Source organism: Schistocerca americana, chromosome 2 (assembly GCF_021461395.2).
Source record: "Schistocerca americana isolate TAMUIC-IGC-003095 chromosome 2, iqSchAmer2.1, whole genome shotgun sequence".
In the NCBI taxonomy this organism is placed as follows: domain Eukaryota; kingdom Metazoa; phylum Arthropoda; class Insecta; order Orthoptera; family Acrididae; genus Schistocerca; species Schistocerca americana.
In genome coordinates, this window is record NC_060120.1 from 899,224,585 (window position 1) to 899,249,470 (window position 24,886).

Here is a 24,886-nt window from a genome sequence, read left to right on the forward strand (position 1 = left end):
CGCTCGTTTGCAGCCACATAAACACGCGCGTCTTAATGTACTACTCAGCCATGATTATTAATGCACTTGGCCTCCTGTGGCCATTATGAGAAACATGCGTTGGCGTTGCAGTAAACAGGTACAGTGGTGAATAAAGAAAACGCATCACACTGTTAATGCTCTAAGGTCAGTTGCACATATGCTATGAAGTAGTTCGCCGTGTCCTAGTGAAGTACTGTCAGTAGTGCAATGCAGTATTATAATGATGTATACGCTTGAGAGTAGAAAACAGAGAAAGAAGTTGTGAAAGTGGACGCACTCAGGTGAAAACGAACTTACATCAAAAGTTGTACAATTTTTGCAGTAAGAAAAAAAAAGCAGAATCACTATGGAAAGCAATCTCATGGGTGTCAGAAATTCTAGGGAAATCAGAGCGAACAGTAAAATACAGTTTGAAAGAGTTTAAGAATGTGGAAGAAATCGTGGAAAAATGTTAAAGTTACTAGAAAACAAAGCCGTTCTAGAGAAGTAATTTCTCTTGACGACTTCGATAAAGAATTTATTCGAAGAAAATTTTTGGAGTATTATGAGTAGAAGATGGAAACTCCTACGTTGAGAAAGCTGCTTATATTTTCAAAAACTGAGATAAATTTCCAGGGGTAAGTGATGCAATTCGGAACATTTTGAAAGAGATGGAGTTTTGTTTCAAAAACTATAAAAATAAGAGAAGTAGCCTAACAGTAACTTCCGACATTGTCGAAAACGTGCGGTATACTTGAAAGCAATCACATAAAATGAAAAGGGCTAAATAAACCAGGGGTATTCTGGGATGAAAAGTGGATGCCTACGCATCATATCATAAAAAAGTGCTGCAGCACGAAGATGCTCCAGATGTAGTGACCAACAAGAGTGCAGAGTTGTCAACACCGGAGGAGCAATGATTTTCACAGAAGGAGCTAAGTTAATTTATAATTCGAAATATGAATTTCAAGATCATCGCTGTGGTATGTACGGGGATAATTTTCGCATATGGTTAGGACAGAAACTGATCCTAACATTCCAGTTAGTAGTCTTGTAGTCTTGTTAAGAAAAATGAAGTTCCTATACTGCAACTCGAAAACAGGACGTAACTGAGTGGCTCATTTACATTCAAGTCAGCCGAGCTTAATAAGAAATGAGGTTTTACAAATTGTGCGCTATAATAACGCAAAGCGTTTTTAAAAGCAGATGCCGTTTTCAAGCGTAACCGATATACTGTTCTGAGGCTGTGATTTGAGCCTTAGAGAGCTAACCTGCAATACAATGATACAAAAAAACTGTAGAATAATTTCTTACATTAATTTAATTGCCCTAAATTCAGAACTATAGTGTTCTTCCTTCCCTCTGCAACCCCGCTTACGTGCTGATTCACAATAAGCCGACCGAAGCGCCCTGACGCCCACGTGCAATAATACTGTCAACAACTAACATATACGGTGACTCTGCCAGTGACGTTACTCAGACGGACTCTACTGTACTACTGATTTTCGAGGATGCCTCTCGTCCGACTCTTTACTTACACTAGCAAAGATTATGGCTGAGCTTATGTTTGCACTTGATCACCACCTCCAATAATTACATAGAAACTAATAAAGGAAAATTAAAAAGTTTGCGACTTCTGATTACCCGATTGCAGGGTAAAGTTAAGATGGGTCATTACGGTAATGGAGTCACAAAGCATAGAATGATCACTTGTGGTAATATGAAAGTGTGTGCCAGAGGGGACTCAAACCCAAGGCTGGTTTATTGGAACTGAACCACTCTGTGTCTCCGCATCCAGCTACGTAAACCAGCTTCGGTGTTCGGCAGTGAGTACTTGCGGTACCACTATATTTTTCTCCTTTACCTGTTCGATTTACGAATGATGCATGAGAAGGTTGATTGACAATAATCCATTTTCTTTTAGCCATCAGTCTCCGATTGGTTTGACGCGGCCGACCAAGAATTCCTCTCCTGTGCCAACCTTTTCATCTCAGAGTGCCAATTGCAACCTAAGTCGTCAGTTATTTGCTAGATTTATCCCAGTCTCTGTCCTCCTCTACAGTTTTTACCCTCTGGAGCTCCCTCTAGTACCACGAAAGTTATTTCCTGATGTCTCAGTAGATGTCATACCATTCTGTCCCTTCTGCTTCTTAGTGTTTTCCATATGTACCTTCCCTCTCCGATACTGTGGAGAACTTCCTAGTTCTTTACCTTATCAGTCCATCTAGGTTTCAACATGCATCTGTAGCACCACATCTCAAAGGCTACGATTCTCTTCTGACCCGGTTTTCCCCACAGTCGATATTTCACCACCATCCATTGCTGTGCTCCAAACATACATTCTCAAAAATTTCTTCCTCAAATTAAGACCAATGTTTGCTACTAGTAGACTTCTCTTGGTCAGGAATGCCCTTTTTGCCAGTGCTAGTGTGCTTTTTATGTCAACCTTGTTCCGTCCGTCATTGGTTATTTTGCTGCCTGGGTAGGAGAATTCCTTAACTTCGTCTGCTTCGTGATCCCCAATTCTGATGTTAAGTTTCTCGCTGTTCTCATTTCTGCTACTTCTCATTACTTTCGTCGTTCTTCGATTTACACTCAGACCATATTCTGTACTCAGCAGACTGCTTATTCCATGTAACACGTCCTGTACTGTTCTTTTCTTTCACTGAGGATAGCCGCGCGGGGTAGCCATGCAGTCTAACGCGTCTTGTCACGGTTCGCGCGGCTCCCCCCGTCATAGGTCCGAGTCCTCCCTCGGGCATGTGTGTGTGTGTGTGTGTGTGTGTGTGTGTGTGTGTGCGTTGTCCTTAGCGTAAGTTAGTTTAAGTTAGATTAAGTAGTGCGTAAGCCTAGGGACCGATGACCTCAGCAGTTTGGTCCCATAGTCACTACCACAAATTTCCAATTTTCCACTGAGGATAGCAATGTCATCAGCGAATTGCATCATAGATATCCTTCCACTTGAATTTTAATCGCCCTCTTGGAAACTTCTTTTATTTCGTCACTGGTTCTTCGATGTACAGATTGAACAGTAGGGGCGAAAGGATACATCCCTGTCTTAGACCCATTTTAATCCGGGTACTTCGTTCTCGGTCTTCCAGTCTTATTTTTCTTATTTGGTTCTCGTACATAAACTACATTATCCGTCATTCCCTAAAGCTTACACCCAATTTTTCTCAGAATTTCGGGTCATCTTGCGCCATTTTACACCGTCGAAAGCTTTTCCCAGGTCGACGAATCCAATGAACGTATCTCGATTTTTCTTCAGTCTTGCTTTCATTATCAACCGCAACGTCGAAACTGCTTTCTGGTGCCTTTACCTTTCCTAAAGCCTAATGCCTAACAGATCCTCAATTTTCTTTTCCATTTTTCTGTGTATTATTCTTCTCAGCAACTTGGATGCTTGAGCTGTTAAGTTGATTGTGCGACAATTCTCGCACTTGGTGCCTCTTGCTGATTTCAGAGTTGTCTAGATGATGTTTTTACGAAGGTCTGATGGTATACCGCCATTCTCATACATTCTACATATCATTCCCTATGATCTCATGTTTCTGACGCTGTGATCATTTTTCGTGATGTTCATAGGAGGAAGAAACAAGTTGCTCCGCTCTTCTTGTAACATCCTCATTCAGAATTAGAATAGTATGCCTCTTCTCCATCTTACAAAACGCCTCTCTTGTAGCGTCTAGCATTCAAATTTGTTGTGAGTTTCCGTAACGCTCTTGCGCCGACAAAACGGTTCGTCCCACTTTTCATTTGGTATTCTGTATTTATCAGTCCAAACTGGTAAGAGTCCAGGACCGATGAGCAATAAACAAGAACGGTTAAAAAAGTATTTATTAAGCCGTTATTTTCTTGGGTAAGTTACATTTCCCTAAGATTCTTCCAGTTAATTTCAGCTTGCCATCTGTTCTTTCTATAATTTATTTTATTTGGTCATTTCTCGTTAGATGGCTCTAGATACCTGCCCCAGACTTTTTATGCTACTTGCTTTATCGATTAATTTGCTGGCAATAGTGTAATAGAAAAGTAGTTTATTTTTTCTCTTGTTTATGTGCAACAGGTTACATTTTATTTATGTTGAGAGACAACGACATTCCCTGCCCCAATCATCAATCCTCCTCAGGTTTTCTTGCAATTCAGTACCGAATTCTGGTGTTGCTCTTTTTCTACGGAAACTCTATCTTCTGCAAAGAGCTTCATGCAGTTTTCTATGTTACCCAACAGATAATGCGCCAAAGGGTCCCTATAAGGTATCCCCCTCCCCCCTCCCCAATTCGACAACAACCTTAGTGGCACCCACGCCCCTTTGTTGAGCACGTCAGAAATACACCTTCAGAAATATCGACACCAAATCAGTCTGGCGGCTGCCCTACAAAAATAAAACAGCAGAAATAAAGGATCATTTTGTCGAAACCCCGTAATTTTTTCCCATTACAAACCCCACCGAACGCGTGTCGTCGGCGTTGCCTAAACCACAGCTGTTAGGGCATTTCTGACGTGCTCAACAAAGTGGTGTGGGGGGGGGGGGGGATATCTTATAGGGGCCCTTTGGCGTTTTATTCACTTACACGTTAATGTTGCAACCGTCGTGACAACGCCACAGGAGGTCTGAAGAAGCTTAAGTGCTCATTGCTGCTTCAGATCGCACACAAACTTCTGAACAGTCCCTAGTGGTTGCAGCCTGTACCAGAGAACTCCAGAGCGCTGCGATCACGTTCAGTTGGGATTCAGCCACACAGAATCCTTAGATAAGGGTTGAAACGCCCGAGGGTATCAGCAGTGTCAAAAGTTTATGAGCACATATTTCTGTTGCTCATCGCACTGCGAATTGTAGTTTCAGACTGCGGAATGTGTGGAACTCAACGTCCCAGGGAAAGGGGCGGTTTCATTGACGCCCTTTATGCGATCCTCTGAGCCCTCTTCGTGTCTGTTCTGAGCGGTGGTGTGTCTGAAATGTTTCCTCGGCCACCATTAGAAAACGTGTGATTGCAACCCTGGGTGTCACGGTTCTGACCTCCATCGCAGAGACGCCAAAAGAAAGGGTGAAATGTGGGTAAGAGGAACTATGATTACCTTCTCGTCGTGTGGCACATCCACGGTGACGTTGGGCAGAACTGTGGTGAATTTTGGTGCCAATGTGACATCATTAGCGTACCTTGTAGTTCACATGAACGTCTCAGCTGTGGCCTTTTTTACGCATGGGTCGACTCCTTGCAGTTTGAAGCATCACAGATCTCCACTACAGAGGAACGTTGTAGGCACCTTTGAGTTTAATTTCGAACTTATGCGTCATAATGAGCAGAAATTAGGGTGCTTCGAAAAAAATTATCCATTAATTTTGTTGCGCAGTGTACATTGTAAACAGTAATGACCCTATCACTCCCCCTTGGGGAATTTCTGAAATTATCTTATGTTTGTTAGTTTTGTTCCGTTAAGACCGATGCGTTGAGTTCTGTCTGCAAGAAATTCCAGAGAGCAATAAAAAATTTTATTTGATGCGGGGTAAGCTAATATTTTCTTCACTGGGGATCTACACTGACACGCCAATGAAACTGGCACAGGCATGCGTATTCAAATACAGAGATATGTAAACAGGCAGAATATGGCACTGCGGTCGCCAAAGCCTGTATAAGACAAGTGTCTGCCGCAGTTGGTAGAGCCGTTACTGCTGCTACAAAGGGAGGTTATCAAGATTTAAGTGAGTTTCAACGTTGTGTTATAGTCGGCGAACGTGCGACAGGACACAGCATCTCCGAGGTAGCGACGAAGTGGCGATTTTCCCGCACGACCATTTCACGAGTCTACCGTGAACCCGGTAAAACATCAAATCTCCGACATCGCTGCGGCAGGAAGAAGATCCTGCAAGAACGGGACGAACGATGACTGAAGAGAATCGTTCAACGTGACAGAAGTCCAACCCGTTCGTAAATTGCTGCAGATTACAATACTGGACCACCAGCAAGTGTCAGCGTGTGAACCATTCTACGAAACATCATCGATATGGGCTTTCGGAGCCGAAGTCCCACTCGTGTACCCTTGATGACTGCATGACACGAAGCTTTACCCCTCGCCTGGGCTCGTCAACCCCGACATTGGACTGTGGATGGCTGGAAACATGTTGCCTGGTCGGATGAGTCTCGTTTCAAATTATGTCGAGCAGATGGACGTGTACGTGTATGGAGGCAACGTCATGAATCCATGGACCCTGTATGTCAGCGGGGGACTGTTCAAGCTGGCGGAGGCTCTGTAATGGTGTGGGGCGTTTGCAGTGATATAGGACCCCTGAAACGTCTAGATACGACTCTGACACGTACATAAGCATCCTGTCTGATCACCTGCATCCATTCAAGTCCATTGTGCATTCCGACGGACTTGTGAAATTCCAACAGGATAATTCGACACCCAACTCGTCCATAATTGCTACAGAGGGGCTTCAGCAACATTATTCCGAGTTTAAACACTTCCTCTGCCCACCAAAGTCGCCAGAAACGAACATTATTGAACATATCTGGAATGCCCTGCAACGTGCTGTTCAAAAGAGATCTCCACCCCTTCGCACTCTTACGGATTTATGGACAGCCCTGCAGGATTTATGGTGTCAGTTCCCTCCAGCACAGCTTCAGACATTAGTCGAGACCATGCCACATCGTGTTGCGGCACTTCTGCGTGCTCACGGGGGTCCTACACGATATCAGGCAGTTGTCCCGGTTACTTTGGCTCTTCACTATATTACGAATGCCTTCCTGAATGTTGAGGCCTGAGTATGCTGTTGTTTCGAATTCATTCCTTCCACGATATATGGAACATATAATGACTTGCATAAAGCAATGATGCGAATTTTGATTTTTAAAATTGAATCGGAATTATCAGTACAGGGTGTTTATAAATGAATATCGGGGTTTTAACGCTTTATAATATTTATTACATTAAACTTACAGTTACAAATGATATGCCAAATGAAATAGCAACTCGAACAGTTTTACCAAGAACCTTATAAATGTTCAATGTGAGCACCATTTGTCACTCGTCACACATTTAGTCTGTAGCCGAGTTCTTCCCAAACGTTGATAAGTGTGTCTTCAGTGATTGTAACAACAGCTGCTCCAATCTGATTTGTTAATTCAGGGAGGTCTGCTGGTACCGGAGGCACGCACACACGATCCTTGATGAAGCCCCAAAGGAAAAAATTGCACGGCGTTATGTCGAGTGAACGTTGAGGCCATGCAAAGCAAGCCCTGTCATTGGGCCCTTGCGGCCTATCCAGCGCTTGGGTACAGTGACGTTCAACCAATCGCGTACTTCGCTATGCCACACTGAACATTTATAAGGTTCTTAGTAAAACTTTTTGAGTTGCTCTCTCATTTGACATATCATTTATAACTGTAAGTTTGATGTAATAAATATTAAAAGCGTTAAAACATCGATAAAAAAAGGGTTCAAATGGCTCTGAGCACTGCAAACGCCCCACACCATTACAGAGCCTCCGCCAGCTTGAACAGTCCCCCGCTGACATACAGGGTCCATGGATTCATGACGTTGCCTCCATACACGTACACGTCCATCTGCTCGACATAATTTGAAACGAGACTCATCCGACCAGGCAACATCTGTGGTCATCAGTCCCCTAGCACTTAGAACTACTTAAACCTAACTAACCTAAGGACATCATACACATCCATGCCCCAGGCAGGATTCGAACCTGCGACCGTAGCAGTCGCCCAGTTCCGGACTGCGCGCCTAGAACCGCTAGACCACCGAAGCCGGCTAAAACCCCGATATTCATTTATAAACATCCTATATTATTACCACAGTGAAGATTTTCATTATCTGATCAAAAGTATCCGGACATCCCTATGCAATGTGGAATTGACCGCTAGATGTCACTAAAGGTGGACCCACCAGTATAACAGAAGACGGAGAGTACTGTGTTTTCAGAAGAGAAGCAGTAAGAGCAGAATCGGTAGGTCAGAAGGTGTGCCAGCCGCGGTGGCCGAGCGGTTCTAGGCGCTTCAGTCCGCAACCGCGCGACTGCTACGGTCGCAGGTTCGAATCCTGCCTCGGGCATGGATGTGTGTGATGTCCTTAGGTTCGTTAGGTTTAAGTAGTTCTAATTTCTAGAGGACTGATGACCTCAGATGTTAAGTCCCATAGTGCTCAGAGCCTTTTGAACCGTTTCAGAAGGTGTCTTCGAACGGGAAGTAGAAATTAGCTGCAACGTGAGTATAAAATTCATCCATTTTAAACTTTCTAAAGTTGCCGGTCTGTCAGTGAAGTGGAAACGTGACGAAACAACCTTAGCTAAACCAAGGCCAGACAGATCTCATGTACTGACGGACAGTGACCATCGAGCCTACGGAGGGTGGCTGTACAGAGTCGCATTGAATCGAAGGAATCACTTGACAGTTTCGAAGTCATACCAGCAGTCTAACTAGCTCAATGACTATGCCTAGGGCTTTTCGAAGAATGAGATATAATGGTTTGAGGAAATCCTCAGAAGACACACAGTTCTGAAGTGAATGTTAAGAGACGCTTGAGGTGGGGTAAAGAGCGACGGCACTGGATGGTTGGAAACGAGTGATTTTGAGTGAATCGCGCTTTACCTTGTGGCAATTCGCTGGAAGGCTTTGGGTTTCACAAATGCCTGGAGAAATTTATCTCCTAACAGAGAAGTACGGAGGAGGTGGTGTTACTATATGGGGGTGTTTTTCGTGGTTAGAGTGTGGTACCCTTGTTGTGCTTAAGAAAACACTAAATGTGGAATGATATGAGCCTATTTTACAGCATATTGCGTAGGGTGTACTGTACTGCCTACGTAGAGGGACAATTCACAGGCGATGATTTTTTTTTTTATCAGCACTGCAATACTTCCTCTCATGTGGCAGCATCTTTTTTAGGACATTGTTCGTGCGTGGATAATAACATTTCACAAAAAGGCTAGCCTGCCAGTACACCCACCTCAACCCAATGGAACAGCTCTGGGATGAGTCACAACGTCCTTCGCTCCAGCGTCCAACATCACTACCTTTCGGCTCTTGAGTAAGAATGGGCTATCATTCCACCACAGATATTCAGACACCTCATTGAAAATATGCTCAGCAGAGTTCAAGACGCCATAAAGGTGTAGAGTGGACACGCCCCACATCAATGTCCACTAATAGTTGTCCGAACACTTTTGATCAGATAATGTGTGTTAACTGACTTGTAATGACAGAGAAGTGAAAACATTAGTGGAAATTTGTAAAATAACCTATGCGAAGGCGTATAAGAATCTAATAGTAATTGAAGAACTTGATCCAAGAGTAAATGAGGGGAAATCAATCAGATTTTTCTGGGATATGGACAAGAGAATAGGAATGTCTACGAAAAGAATTTCCGGAGACCAACAATAGTTGCCACGTACTTACAGCAAGTGCAGCGTATTTTCGCAGTGGTCTGTTAATTTCCGCAAATCCTTATCTACTGTTGCCGTTTTTAGTTGATACGGAAAATAAATTGAACTTAAATAACTACGTCTGAATCTCATGAAAAAGTTCTTGGCATGTGGTTTCACTTATTTCGAAAGAGTCAATAACGCTAACTGACTCACGTGATTGAGGGTAGATTGAACTAAGGTACCCGCGACAAATGAAAATATATAATAATAATTGATCAGGTACCGTAGCTTAGAGATTCTTTAGAAATGAATAAACTTTCTGTTTGGCCACAGAAAAACGCTTCACAATGGTATTATAGCTAAGTGAAAACCACTGGTATCCAAGCAGAGGGCTATGGACTTGAGATCGAAGGTGAACTGGAGAAATTACATGATGGCATCATCAGATACAGCACATTCTGACACTTTATGGAGATAAATTTTCCACACCAGAGTTTGCGTGGCTATTAACACTGCGAATATGAAGAAAACGCCTGGTGTTAACCGCACAAGCAATTTATGATACATGTGTACTGTCGGAGGTTGTTAGAAATTGCATAAAAGTAACCTTACCAGAAATAAGAAGGCCCGGGAGTGTCGCTATTGAATTATATGCCCTGCTTATTTTAAAGACACACTTGAACGTCCAATGGAAGGTACGCATTATGAAGATCGAATTTTCTTCAGAAAAGAGAAATGCACATACGATGCAATAATGGTTCTCAAATTAATTACAAAAAAGGACTATGTGATGTGAAAAATTGCAGGACTTACAGTATAAACACTGTACTGTTATTGTAGTAAAGATAAAGGCGAGTGATGTTTTATTGTATATGTCATCATTCGTAGTAAATAAGAAAGAAGTAATGCAAATTCACTAACGCGCCACGAGCATATTCATCCAAAGAGCGCATGAACAGTAGACCACTCGAACAGTATAGGAAAGTGTGAAATAAGACGACGTCGAATTTAGTGTTTTTATGGATATTACGTATGAATCAGCGGATATATCCTTTGTGAATACGTTGAATGTACGAAGGGCGATGAATAAATAGTGCAATACATTTTTTTCTGAATGGTTTTATTGAAAGTTACAATACACCACATTATTCCCCATTCTTTTGGCTAAAAAATGCGATTCCTCAACACAATCTCCGTTCAATGCGAAGGCCTTACGCCACCTTACTCTGAGGGTCTATATGCCGGAATGGTTCCACTCTACTGGTCGACGTCGGACCCAACTTCTTGCTGCACCATCCACTTACTACTTCCCGCGAAGCAATTCTGCACAGATGATTCCTCGTTGCTCTTTATGACCATCTGTTCGGCGACGAGGAACCGGCAAGCACGTACCTTTGAGCACCCCTAAGACGAGGCTGTCAGCACTATAGTTCAATTCTTTTATCTTGGCGGTTCGCGCATGCCCGCCCAGAGGCGGGAGATTGCTGCGTTGCCAGTTGTACGCGCCAAGAGAAGTAGCGCCATAGCATAGTTCGCAAACTTACGTTTAGGGGGGAGCGCATAGTTTATGAAGTAAGCCACCACGGCCGCATTAACCGTTTCGCTGCTACAGAGACGTGCTCCCCGCACTCCGCGCTGTGCGCGATTTTGTTATCACTGCTCTGCTCGTCTGTGCAGACAAATGGTGTTTCGACTGCTTTGACACACTTTATCATTCGATTTCACAAAAACTGTTTGGCCCAAAAATTTGATTTTTACACATCTTCTTGACTGATACCTCTCCCCCCCCCCCCCCCCCCCATAAATGACTTAATTTTGTTTCGATGTTCAATGCAGTTATTGTGCAGCATTAGATGTAGTAAACCACTGCACGAAATTTTGAAGAGTTTGCAGAGGTAAAAGTCCATAGCGTATACTTTCTGTATGGTCGAGTTTAGTTGCCACTACAAATTTCAAAAAATTACATTCAAACGAATAAAATTCATGAAGTAAGACACTTCGATATTGTTTTTAAATAAAGAAAGTATAAAGCACCAAACAAGGTTTGAACTCAGAACCTTTCACTTAGCAGCCATATGCTTTAACCATTGCGCTAACACAACTCATCATTCGATAGTTCTCCCGGCAGAGGACTTTAAAACATCACGCAAAATGTCGTCAAACACTGTTGGTATGACTATGAATTACTCACGTTTCGTCGAAGTACAATAGGAAATAAACAATTACCGCTGTTCTTTATTGCGAAGAAGCGGTTAGTGAGAATGATACAGACACCTTTCCTTGCTATCGCCTGAATTAGAAGGCTTATTTCTTGTTTGGTTTAATTAATTAATAGAATATGAAGCGATTGGTATAAAGAATGTTTTTTCCAAACTTTCTATAAAAGAAAGTCTGCTATCAATTCATTGCTTTTGTTCAATTACTTTATTTATGACTGAACATTTCTAAAACTGAAGACACTCGTCCGTGCTCTGCACTGCAGTCGAGCTCTGGCAACGTCGTTCTCTGTTCATTGGCTGACTGTGTTTTGTGACGTCATATGCGCAGAACGAACCTACACTCGGCCGTCGTCGTAAATGACGCGCACTTTAACAACAGAGTCGTACAGTTGAACAGCGAGATGTTTTTAACTTTTTATACCTGGGATTCACACTCATCTAGAACTTTATAAAAGACATCACATTTACGCGGGTGACTGTAACACTTTCTTTATTTCACGATTGCAATTTCGGCCTTAGGCCATTATCAAGTGCAGAATTACAGTAACCGGCGTAAATATGATGTCTTTTATAAAGCGAGTTGTTTGATTGTGATGCGTCGAACGAGAGTGTTTGCACGTTCCATTATTGCACGAGTCACAGTTATGTGCGGCCGGACGGCACGCAGGAGATCGTACTGGTTTGCGCAACCTCACCGTGTTTTCGTTCGCCGTCAGGTCTCCGTAGACAGTCTGCAAGCGAGTATTAATGTCTGCGATGCTCTGGTTTGCCGCCAAAAGAAACTCAGTGATAGCTCTCTGCTTGGAACGCACCTCCGTTACAGAGGTCACTTTGAAGATTACATATGGCTCCGCTACCCGCCGGAACTGCATGAAATTATAGGGGCTGAAGCAGGAGTATTCCACGATGTCCCACAACAAATTTAGCTTTTTTCCAATCGAAACTGGCCACGGAAAAAAGGGGCGTTACTTCATCAGGTTACCCTTCATTCACAGGCTGTTGCACGCAGCGACCGTTGTATTGACTTGAAAATAATAAGAGTTCAGCTATCAGTCGTCCTTTGGAATTTTTATTGGCAGATCTAGATTTCAGCTAGAAACTAACCATTCTCAATGCACTATCATTTTTTGATCAATGCATGTAATACCTGTTGGTCGGGCTTCATCCACAGTTCATTGAATATGAAACGTCCCCTTTAAAAAATATATGAATTACAGTGCTGATAAACCTTTTACGTCATTTGATTTTCAAACAGCTGAGCAAAACTGAACGTACTCAGACATTCACTAAACTGACACACAATATTTTTAGCGCAACGCAATCTGACTTTCAATAATCCCTACAAAAGAATGGCCCTGACTGCCCTGAGTAACAATAATCTACGCGTTTCATGAATCACTTACCTCACAAAAATCTTCGTTATTCGAATTACTGCAATACAGCGAGCGCCACTACTGCCAGCTAAATAAAAGATTCTAACTACTGAAGGCACTAACTACTGATAGGCATACTTAGCAAATAAAAGATTTTGATAGAGAACAAACAATGTATTTACCTTAATAATGCTCAAAAGTCATAATATATATATATCAGTTCATGAGATCCAGTTTTACAAATTTACTCTCTGATGGACACACGTCCAGATCATCCGCTCTCAAAAATCCGCCATCTCACTCCCCACATCCACCACTGCTGCCGGCTCAGCTGTTGGAAAATCAAATAACGTAGAGGTTTACCAGCACAGTAATTCATTAATATTTCTAAGGGGACGTTTCAAATACTCAATGAACTATGGATGAAGCCCGACCAACAGGTATTACATGCATTGATCAAAAAATGATAGTGCATTGAGAATGGTTAGTTTCTAGTTGAAATCTAGATCTGCCAATAAAAATTCCAAAGGACGACTGATAGCTGAAATCTATTATTTACAAGGGGCATTGCTTGTTAAACTCCCAACGTATTTACTGTTAACCCTCGCATTAGCCGGCCGAAGTGGCCGTGCGGTTAAAGGCGCTCCAGTCTGGAACCGCAAGACCGCTACGGTCGCAGGTTCGAATCCTGCCTCGGGCATGGATGTTGTAATGTCCTTAGGTTAGTTAGGTTTAACTAGTTCTAAGTTCTACGGGACTAATGACCTCAGCAGTTGAGCCCCATAGTGCTCAGAGCCATTTGAACCATTTGAACTCTCGCATTATCTTCATCTCGCTTCCACAGGATTCCATCTTTCGCGGTTTGTTACGCAATTTCCATGCAACAATCCACAATCTTGAGTGAAGCCTAGAATGGCTCCAAAGTGTATTTTACATAACAAAATGCAGCATTGTGCTAAGAGAAGTTCTGCTAATGCTTTCTTCGGACAGAGATATATTAGAGGTACTTGCTTGTGGCGAGTGACAAAAAGAGTGGCTACAGTGTACTGGAGTCAGGAAAATGTCGATAATACGCCAACGGACGGAAATTGCGAAGTTTTCGGCGCTGGCATTCTCACACTGTTTGCTGCGAGTCGTCCGCTTGATTCGGTCAGCTGTGTCAAAGGTCACTGGCGTATCGCTCCGGAGGTCAGCGCCAGCGGCCGGCTGCAAGTATAGCAGAGACGCACAGTGCGGCACCAGCCTCCGCAGCGGCGACATGCAGTTCCTGGTTGCGTCGGCTCTCTTGCTGCTGGCAGGCCGCGCGCCTGTCCTGTCAGAAGCTCCTACACGACAGTACGACGCGGCACCGCTACCCCTGCTGACGCCTCCCGCGCCCTGGACTCCGGTGTGCGTCACGAGCTTCTGCTGCAGCCGGACGGCTCCCTGCACGTACGCGATGCCGCCTCCGCCGCCTCCGCCGCCTCCGCAGCTGGGCTGGTACGCATCTTCTGAGCCATTGAGTCGTCATGTTCCTTCAGAATCTGCTAACATTGCCGAAACTTCACAAGCTATCCTCACTACTTAGGCACTTCTGAATTTGTTTCAGACTGCTTGTTTGTTCTTTCTTACTAGTAACCATTGACTATTGCTGCTCCCTGTTCATCATTTGTTTCACTTTATGTGTCTGGGTTTCTTTTTCATGTAACTGTGTACAAAAGGTGTGGCAAAAATAAAAAGCGTTACTTGTAATCAGTGCTTAATTTCTGAAATTTCAATTATACAACCACCGCCACCCATTCCCCTTCCCCCCTCCCCCCACCCCCCGCCCCAGCCTTAAATCTATATGGTTGCAGAGACCTTCCAAAATCTAGGTAAAATTTTTCATTCGTCGCTTCAGTCTGTCTATACCGGCTGTCTCCCCTAAGAGTAGTCAGGCGCATTTTCTCTGGTGTTTCCGCAGATATTTGCAGTTTCGTTTTCACAGCGTGTATCTTGTGTAAGCCCAATTAAATATTGCTCACCAAATGTTTCATGCGACATGCAGCGTCGATGAAATGGGTAGGTTTGTTTTCCGTTTCAAACAAAATGATTTTTACTGATGATTTTCACGGGTTTGCAGCCGGGTTCCATCGTCCTGACGACAACACGACATTTCGGCGGACCATCTGGCCGCCATCTTCAGGTGAGATTGAGTGCACAATCACGCCGGAACTGAAGAGACCTCAGATTCGGCGGCTCCTTTATACCGCGGGTACTGGCCGTTGTGCGTGCGCGAGCAACGGAAGAGCTGCCCTCTGTGAGGCGAAGAATTGCAGCAGCGCCAGCGGTGAAAACTGTCAAAAGCGAGGAATCGCAAAATTAAAATGCAGCCGGTTGGAAACCAGACCTTTGTTGTTTTATCTGTGATAAAATAGGATTCCACGTCTTACTTAAAGGAAAATCCTTATCTCTATTAATAATATCATCAGACAGACGTATTTCAATCGATTATTTCAGAACACAATCCCAGTAACGGGAAGCCGAGGCAATAATTTGCGTCTCATTATACGACATATTGTGGCCTTCATTAAGAGTGTGTTCAGCAACGGCTGATTTTTCCGGCTGGAGCAGATGTTCCACACATCGATCTTGAACTGTACGAATAGTCTGTCCAATGTAGGCCTTTCCGCAGTGACAGGGAATCTTGTATACCTCAGGCTTCCTCAGTCCCAAATCATCTTTAACTGATCCAAGAAGGGATCTAGTTTTGGCCAAAGGCATAAGGACGCTTTTAATATCATATTTCCTGAGGATTCTTGAAAATTTCGTAGAAATACTTCCCACGAAGGGTAAAAAAGCAACTGATTTGGATGTGTCCACTGTTGGTTCTCGAGGGGGTCCAAATTGAAAGCCGGCTGAAGTGGCTATGCGCTTCTAGGCGCTGCAGCCTGGAACCGCGAGACCGCTACGGTCGCAGGTTCGAATCCTGCCTCGGGCATGGATGTGTGTGATGTCCTTAGGTTAGTTAGGTTTAACTAGTTCTAAGTTCTAGGGGACTAATGACCTCAGAAGTTGAGTCCCATAGTGCTCAGAGCCATTTGAACCAACCAAATTGAAAAGCACGAATAATTTGGTGATCAGATATTATTAATAGAGATAAAGGTTTTCCTTTAAGTAAGACGTGGAATCCTATTTTATCACACATAAAACAACAAGGGTCTGGTTTCCGACCGGCTACATTTTAATTTTGCGATTCCTCGCTTTTGACAGTTCTCACCGCTGGCGCTGCTGCAATTCTTCGCCTCACAGAGGGCAGTTCTTCCGTTGCTCGCGCACGCGCAACGGCCGGTACCCGCGGTATAAAGGAGCCGCCGAATCTGAGGTCTCTTTCACCCCCACCCTCACCTACCTTGGCCTCATCATTGACCGTCACCTCACCTGGATCCCTCATCTCCACTCCATCCAATCCAAAGCCCACAACTCCTCCCTGGCCAGACATGGGGGTTGCACCCCTCTACCATCCTCCACACCTACAAATCCTTAATCCATCCCATCCTCTGTTATGCCAGTCCTGCCTAGATATCTGCCCCCCCCCTCCAAATTCTATAAGTCCCTCCAGATCCTTGAGCGTCATGCACTCCAACTCGCCTTCCGTATACGCCTCCCGTCCCCCACGCGGATCCTCTATGATCTCGTTCCTTTCGCCAGTCTGCTCCTATTCCTCGAAACTATCCGCATCCTCTACACCTCCCGCCGCCTTGATCCCCCTCACCCCCTGGTTGCTCCTCTCCTCTCCCATCCCTGCCCCCTGCCACGTCTTCACTGTTGTGTCCCCCCTACCCTTCATCTCTACACCCTTCATCTCCTTTCCCAAGGTGGCTTCCATCAACTCCCCCTCCCGGATGATGCCCTCTCTCCCTCCATTTATCCCTCCTATCAACTCTGATCCTCACTCCCCCTCCTTTCCTCTGTCCTTTTCCCGGGCTCCCTCTCCCCCCCTTCCATCCTCTTTTTTCCCCACCTCCCCTCTCTCTGCCCCCTTCTCACTCCCGAGTCCTTTTGCATTTCCCTCCTCTGCCTCTTCTCATTCCCTCTCGCGTCTGCTCTGCCCCTCTCCCCATTTATGAGTCCTCTCCCTCCTTGGTCCCCCTCCCCTTTTCGTTTTTTCCTTCCTCCCTCCTTGTTCTTCCCCCTCCTCCAGGTTCCCCCCCCCCCCCATCTGCCTTTGGCTCGGGAGTGTCATCTTTGTGCCGCCACTTTCGTGCAGTGTTTTACAGTGAGTGTTCTGTGTTGTGTTTTTTGGGAAGTGTTGCAAACGGCCATCACACTGTCGCTGGGTGTGCTTTTCATCTCTTGCGAACGGAAACCAGACTGTCACCATGTTTTTTAATTGTGTGTGTACTATGTTACTTGTCTGATTCCTGTGTCTTTTATTAACATTGCCAACCCCTTTTGCTTTCTGTTTTAACTTTCCGCATTTTTCCACCATTTTACACTTTAAGTCACAGTTTTATCGCCTGGTTTTCTTGTTTCTTTTCTTCTTCCGTTTAAAAAAAAAAAGTCTGTAGGCTGTAGAGCAGCGTACTAAGCTGCTGCCAGCCCGTCCCCTTCGGGGGGAATTGAAAATCAATAAAGAAAAAAAAATGAGGTCTCTTCAGTTCCGGCGTGATTGTGTACTCAATCACACTTGAAGATGGTGGCCAGATTGTCCGCCGAAATATCGTGTTGTCGTCAGGACGATGGAACCCGGCTGCAAACCCGTGAAAATCATCAGTATTTGATGCGGTGGGAAAATCTACGTTATCACAAAATGATTTTTAAATTGGAATATCAGGTGCCCATTCGATAGGTCGCTACCAGGTTAGTCTAGCGCGATATTATTTTTACCGTATGTACTCACAAGGACAGTAAAACACGAGGAATAACCGATACTCCATAAGCGACTGAGGTGCACGACTTCTCCATGGCGGTAGCAGTCAGCGCGGGCCAGGGCGCTGCCGCCACTGCTGGAGTACTCGTTATTCCTCTTGTTTTACTGTCCGTGTCAATAGATATCGGTAAAATAAATGTGGCACTAGGCTAATTTGGGACTGCGCTGTCGAATGGGCACGCAAAATTCCACTTTAAAAATAATTGTGTGCAACGGGAAACAATCGGATTCTTTCCACTGACGGTGAGCTTCGCAGGAAAGACGTGATGAACAGTATTTGTTTCGGATGACTCCAGCTACACATTACAAAAGCAAAATGGGAAATATCTGCCGAAACACCACAGAAAATGCGCCTAACGGCTCTTAGATCAAGTTCACTGTATACATCATAAAAATCACAAGTTTCGAATTTTGGAAACTTGTTCAAATGTTCAAATGTCTCTGACCACTATGGGACTGAACATCTGAGGTCATCTGTCCCCTAGAACTTAGAACTACTTAAACCTAACTAACCTAAGGACATCACACACATCCATGACCGAGGCAGGATTCGAACCTGCGACCGTAGCGGGTTGGAATTAACAATAACTGTTTTAACAGAGCTCAGTGATACATACTTAATAGGGCATGTACGAGGGCGAAAGCAAAGACATGCTTGACGATTGTAGAGAGGCGGCCAGGGCAGTTTCAAACGCACCGCCGTCCCCTCGCACCAACTGAAGTCAACTGTCCTTCGGCGGACTGGAGCATCCGCCAACAGCGCAACTCGCCTTCCATGCACGCATTACGTCTACCATCTTTGATTTGTTCCACACGCTGAAATCGTGCCCATACAAGACTCATGACGAAATTCGTAGAGATAGCTGTCGAAAGCCCGAGTTTTTTATTCGAAATGACACGACTTGTAAACCGAAAAGACTTCTCTCATGATCGATAAGAGAAATACTGTATGCTCAGTTCAACGTCTCAGGTAGAATTACGTACCTCAGAAGAGAAAGAAATCATTACTGGTATATCTCTCTAAAGGGGTGTGGACAGAGATGATTACAGATACTCACAGACGTGAACCAACAACTGAGTGCCAACTTCAAAAAGATTCGTATGACTCTAAAATGTAGAGCGATCAAGGATCTCTGAGGAGTGGGGAAATATATAAATATATATACATAATCTCGCTGGCGATTTGTGAATACACACACACACACACACACACACACACACACACACACACACTGGTGCAGCCATGAGCATTCAAATACAGAGATATGTAAACAGGCAGAATACTGCGCTGCGGTCGGCAACGCCTATATAAGACAAGTGTCTGGCGCAGTTGTTAGATCGCTTACTGCTGCTACAATGGCAGGTTACCAAGATTTAGTGTTATAGTCGGCGCACAAGCGATGGGACACAGCATCTCCGAGATAGCGATGAAATGGGGATTTTCCCGTACTACCATTTCACGAGTGTGTCGTGAGTATTAGGACCCATGACACGTCTAGATATGACTCTGACAGGTGACACGTACGTAAGTATCCTGTCTGCTCACCTGCATCCATTCATGTCCATTGTGCATTCCGAAAGACTTGGGTGATTCCTGCAGACAATGCGACATCCCAAACGTTCAGAATACATGCAGAGTGGCTCCAGCAACACACTTCTGAATTTAAACACTTTCGCTTGCCACCAAAGTCTCCAGGTATGAACATTACTGAGCATATCCGGGATGCTTTGCAACGTGCTGTTCAGAAGAAATCTGCACCCCCTCGTACTCTTACGGATTTATGGACAGCCCTCTTACGGATTTATGGACAGCCCTGCAAGATTCACGGTGTCAGTTCCCTCCAGCACTACTTCAGACATTAGCCGAGACCATGCCACGTCGTGTTGTGGCCCTTCAGGGTGCTCGCGTAGGCCCTACACCATATTAAGCTGTTGTACCAGTTTCTTTGGCTCTTCAGTGTATAATCAGCTGTCCCTACCTACGGGTTTTATGGAATCCATAACACCTTCACAAGCCATGTGCGAAATTTGATATCACGCAAACAATTACTCCCAGAGAAGAAATGAATGGGACCTTTTCGTAAGTTAATGTTGTTAAATTTTTTACTTGGATACGTTTTCGCTGGAAGCAACGGCTTTCGAGTTGCTCAAGAAAACTGCGTTGGAAGGTCACTTTTGTATGTTTTTCTCGAATAATTCGAAAACAACAGCGTTTAGCGAAAACGTATTCCACTATGGAAATTAACGATATTAGGTTTGTACAAAGAGGTCCTGTTCATTTTTCTGTAGGATTAAAGTTTGAGGTTATGTGTATATTGTGGGCAGGAAAAAGAAGTCGATGACACAGAGCACAACATGGAATTGAAATTGAGAAGAAAATAAAAGTGAAGTTCAGATACTATAGTTATAATTAGTACTAGCAAAAATCAATTTGGAATCATGAAAGTAAGAAACCAAGAATAGCAATCTCATATTAAGAAGACTGTGAGATAGTGTTGTACAGCACTGTTATTTAGTTCTTGTGTCGAGTAGCGATGGCACTACAGAAAAATTTATCCCCAAAGTGAGTGGGGAATACATTTCTATACCTTTTCCATGGATGATACAGCCTTCTCGCTGAAAACAAGAAAGGAAGGTGGAATAAATGTTGATGAGGCGATGAGGTGGACAAGTTGTCCCATCCAGTATTTGAGTTATCCAGAATCTAAAAGAAAGGAAAGAAAGCAGAACAGAAACTACAAGGAGAATGAAAATGGCAATTTATCATAAAGCTACATGAGAAGAGATGAACAAATGTCTTATGACTGAAATTACATTATTCTATATGAGCAAGCAGAGAACATGTACATGGCGATACATGTGTTCTTCAGGTGACAAAACATTAGCTTATAGTTCAGAAAGTGACTTTTGAATAGATTATTGCATGCAAGTGAAACATCAACAGAGAGGCAAGTAGACAAGAAAATCCTGAACACCTTTGCAACTAGCTGTTATAGTAAATAACGGTGGATAGGCATTAAATGAACAGATCTTAATTTTTTTCCTTTATTGTAAATCTCTTTGATACAAAGGGGGACCGGCAGCGGCTTACAGACGCCGCTCTTAGGCCTATAGAATAACAGAAATCGTACAGGAAGACATAAAAACAGATAGACATGAGTGTTTGGTATACAAAAGAATGTGATGGAGGCGTTTGGTGGACGGCACATGACACATAAGCAAGGTCAACAGAGCTCACAGACGAAGGCAGTCAGTTGTCCACCGAACGAAGGAGCACACCGAAGTGAACGCTGACGCAAAGTAACGACGAAAAACACTGTTTCACAAAACACTGGCGACGATCTTCAGCGCTGACAACACTGAACACAGGGGGGGGGGCTGCCACCAGGGGGGGGGGGGGGGGGAGGACAGGTAGGGGGGGAAGGAGGGCGCAGGGAAGAAGCCAATGGGAGAAAGGGAGGGTGAGGGGAGGGGAGGGGAGAGGGTAGGGTTGGGTGTCGAAGCCTGGGGAGGGAGGAGGGGGAGGGAGTGGGATACTGGGACAGAGGAGGAGAGAGGGAGAAAGGAAGGTGAAGGAGAGAGGGAGCTCTGGAGGAAATGGGGGGAGGAAGAGAAGGGGAGGATTAGATCAGATAGGAGGGGTATATGGAGCGAACGAGGAAGGTCTTTTTTTCCTTCCTTTATTGTTATTTTGACAACTTACGCAAAGGTACGCCCGCAGTGGCAATATTACGCTGCTTTTCGACCACAGATAATACATTTATTACAAGTTGAGACATCGAAAAACGAAACAGCCCGGTGGATAGACAAGAGTAGACACACAAACTTAAAATACATGAAGCCGTTCACAGGTGCAGCATCTAAAGAAATACGTGCAGCACTCGTACACTAATAGAGACAACAGAAACGGCACACGTGAACGAAGGAGTACAAATGACAAAACACGGAATCACTAACACGATGGCACACACAAAACACTGGCGACGATCTCCGGCGCACGAATGTTCACGTTACATGTACGAGTCTGGGGACCTGCCAAAAGGTGAAAGGTGGGGGAGGAGGGAGAGGAGAGGATGTAGATGCCAGTGGCAGAGGAGATGGGGGGAAAGAAGGTAGGGGGTTGGGGAAGCCCAGGGGAGAGGAGGGAGCGAGGAAGGGAGGAGGGAGAGAAGGGAGAGAGAGGAGAGAGGGTGCCCTTGGGGGAAAAAAACATAAAGGGTGGATGGGGAGGATCAAAGTTGGTAGGAGGGGTAGATGGAGGGGAGGAGGGCATCATCAGGGATGGGGAGTTGGTGGAAGTCACCTTGGGCGAGGGTATGGAGAGTGGAGAGATGGAGAGCAGGTGGGATGTGGGAATGCAGGCGCGGCAGTGGACAGGGGTGGGAGAGGATGGGAGAGACAGGCAAGTGAGGAGGATCAAGTTTGCGAGAGGTGTAGAGGATCCCTATCTGTTCAAGGAAAAGGAGGAGGTGCGGGAATGGGATGAAGTCATATAGGATCCGCGTGGGGGTTGGGAGGCAGATGCGATAGGTGAGGCGGAGCGCATGGCGTTCTAGGATTTGAAGGGACTTGTAAAAGGTAGGAGGGGCGGAGATCCAGGCGGGATGAGCGTAGCAGAGCATAGGGCGGATGAGGGATTTATAGGTGTGGCGGATGGTGGAGGAGTCTTGACACTACGTGCGGCCAGAAAGGAGCTTGAAGAGACGGAGTCGGGACCCTGCTTGGACAGTCCAGAGATTGGGGGTCCAGGAGAGGCGACGGTCAAGGGTGACGCCAAGATACTTGAGGGTGGGAGTGAGGGTGGTAGGACGGCCATAAATGGTGATATAGAAGTCAATGGAAGGTCTTAAATAGATGAATTAAAGTCTATACTTAACTCTTACAAGGAGTGAGAAGCTGGTGGGACATTTGCTATAAATCTAAAAGCGTCTATGAATAAATGAACAAACAGAAATGAAATCAATCTGTGGTATCACGTACCGATACTACCCTACTGGCGTCTCAAAGGTGGCGACGGAATCACAAGTTTCCATCAGATGCTGATGGCAAAAATGCTGAATCCGACACAACCAGTGGACCACGACTGCTGAGCCAAGCCTCCAGCGGCCCTGGACTACGAGCGGCCTCTGTCGCTGCGACATAGGATGACCGGCGGCAGCCACACAGTCCACTCGGACTTGGAGCCTCTTCGCTGTTTGATGCTACTCAGACGCCGCCTAGTCGCTCTCCGACGCCACCTTTCGTGCTTTAGTTCAGAGAGTCTAATCCTTGTTTACAATGAGAGCTGGACTCTACTTCTTACTGCATTGTTTGTAATGAGCCTTCGTAGCCGGCCGTAGTGGCCGAGCGGTTCTAGGCGCTACAATCTGGAGCCGCCCCTGCCGCTACGGTCGCAGGTTCGAATTCTGCCTCGGGCATGGATGTGTGTGATGTCGTTAGGTTAGTGAGGTTTAAGTAGTTCTAAGTTCTAGGGAACTGATGACCTCAGAAGTTAAGTCCCATAGGACTAAGAGCCATTTGAACCATTTTATTGAGCCTTCGTACACTTGAAGAAATACATACGAATGTTCTGTTTACTGTGTTAACTTCTTCGCTAATTGTTTCTGCTTCTGTCGAGTTTTGCTTCGGTGACAGCCGTAACACCGCTCTGTAGCCCACCTCTCCTTACTACTGAGTACGAAGTTGCACACGACGTGACAGATAAGAAAAATTGCTGAAAATTGAAATATGTGTGACTGATTTTGCTGTAGCATTTAGTGAGTTCGCTGAAAGGAAGGGTAAGAGGGAAATGAACAGCAGGAGGTCGGTTGCAGACACAGGGCCTCTAATGTGAAAAATTAACTCCGATATGTACTCCGATATATGGGTCTGAGTGGGCACGACGGGTTGCTGACGCAAGTACTCAGATCTGAAGATTATCCAGAGTGATCGAATCATGTAATCTAATTAAAAAGGTACAGCTGGAATGGAACAATAAATGAGACTTATCTTAATTATTAAAATTTTGTTTATGTGGGGGTCTATAGCTTCTACGTGTTTTGAGAATGAAATTAGCACTTCCGCTAGATTTTCCAGTTGTGTAAAGAGCTGCCTACAAGCCGACTGCAGATGAGCACCGCACATTATCCCTGTCACACTTTTCTGACAATGAGCACTTCTTACTTTAACGAAGTCGCCCTATAATATTACACCGCAAGATACTAATAAGTATAAATTAAATTAATCGGTTTTTCGACATTTCCATCCCCAAAGTTCGTTTCTACTCGCATAGCAGAAGTCACTGGTTCAAATGGCTCTGAGCACTAAGGGACTTAACATCTGTGGTCATCAGTCCCCTAGAACTTAGAACTACTTAAACTTGAGTAACCTAAGGACAACACACACATCCATGCCCGAGGCAGGATTCGAACCTGCGACCGTAGCAGTCGCGCGGTTCCGGACTGAGCGCCTAGAAAAGCTCGGTCACCACGGCCGGCACGGAAGTCACTGACCTAGATGTGTTTTCCATTTTACGTTCTTATTAGGATGCGTATTGTAAATTTTAGTAAACTCCATGTTATTTATGAACTTCCCTGTTTCATTTGTGAGGAGGAGGGTGGGTGATGTACCGCATCGTGTACTGTCCTTTGTCTAGATTTAGTAACAGTCTATTTGCGGCGATCCTGAATGACATTTCCTTTCTGCAGCGGAGTGTGTGCTGATATGAAAATTCCTGCCAGATTAAAACTGTGTGCAGGACCGAGACTCGAACTCGGGACCTTTGCCGTTCGCGGGCAAGTGCTCTACCAACTGAGCTACCCAAGCACGAGTCAAGGCGCCTCCCCAGGTTTTAATTCTGCCGGTATCTCGTCTCCCACCTTCCAGACTTCACAGATACTCTCCTGCAGACCAGTTAGATTCCTGGGTTTCGGCCTTTGCGCTCGCCCCTGTCTGCTGAACACCGCCCACGTGCGACTGCGCTCAGCGGTCTCGGCTGCAGCCACGAATACCTCTTCGCCCTTCAGTTGTCGTGGTCTGCATATGAATA

General features: G+C 44.9%; 1 protein-coding gene across 1 annotated transcript in view; it reads left to right on the forward strand.

Moving 5' to 3' along the window:
- The window catches only part of LOC124594532 (potassium/sodium hyperpolarization-activated cyclic nucleotide-gated channel 4-like), a 57,194-nt gene that overhangs the window by 14,808 nt on the left and 17,500 nt on the right, over positions 1-24,886 (forward strand). Inside the window, exon 2 of the mRNA XM_047132905.1 lies at positions 14,220-14,447. Coding sequence (XP_046988861.1) covers positions 14,220-14,447 — 228 coding nt within the window. The remainder of the gene's footprint in view (positions 1-14,219; positions 14,448-24,886) is intronic.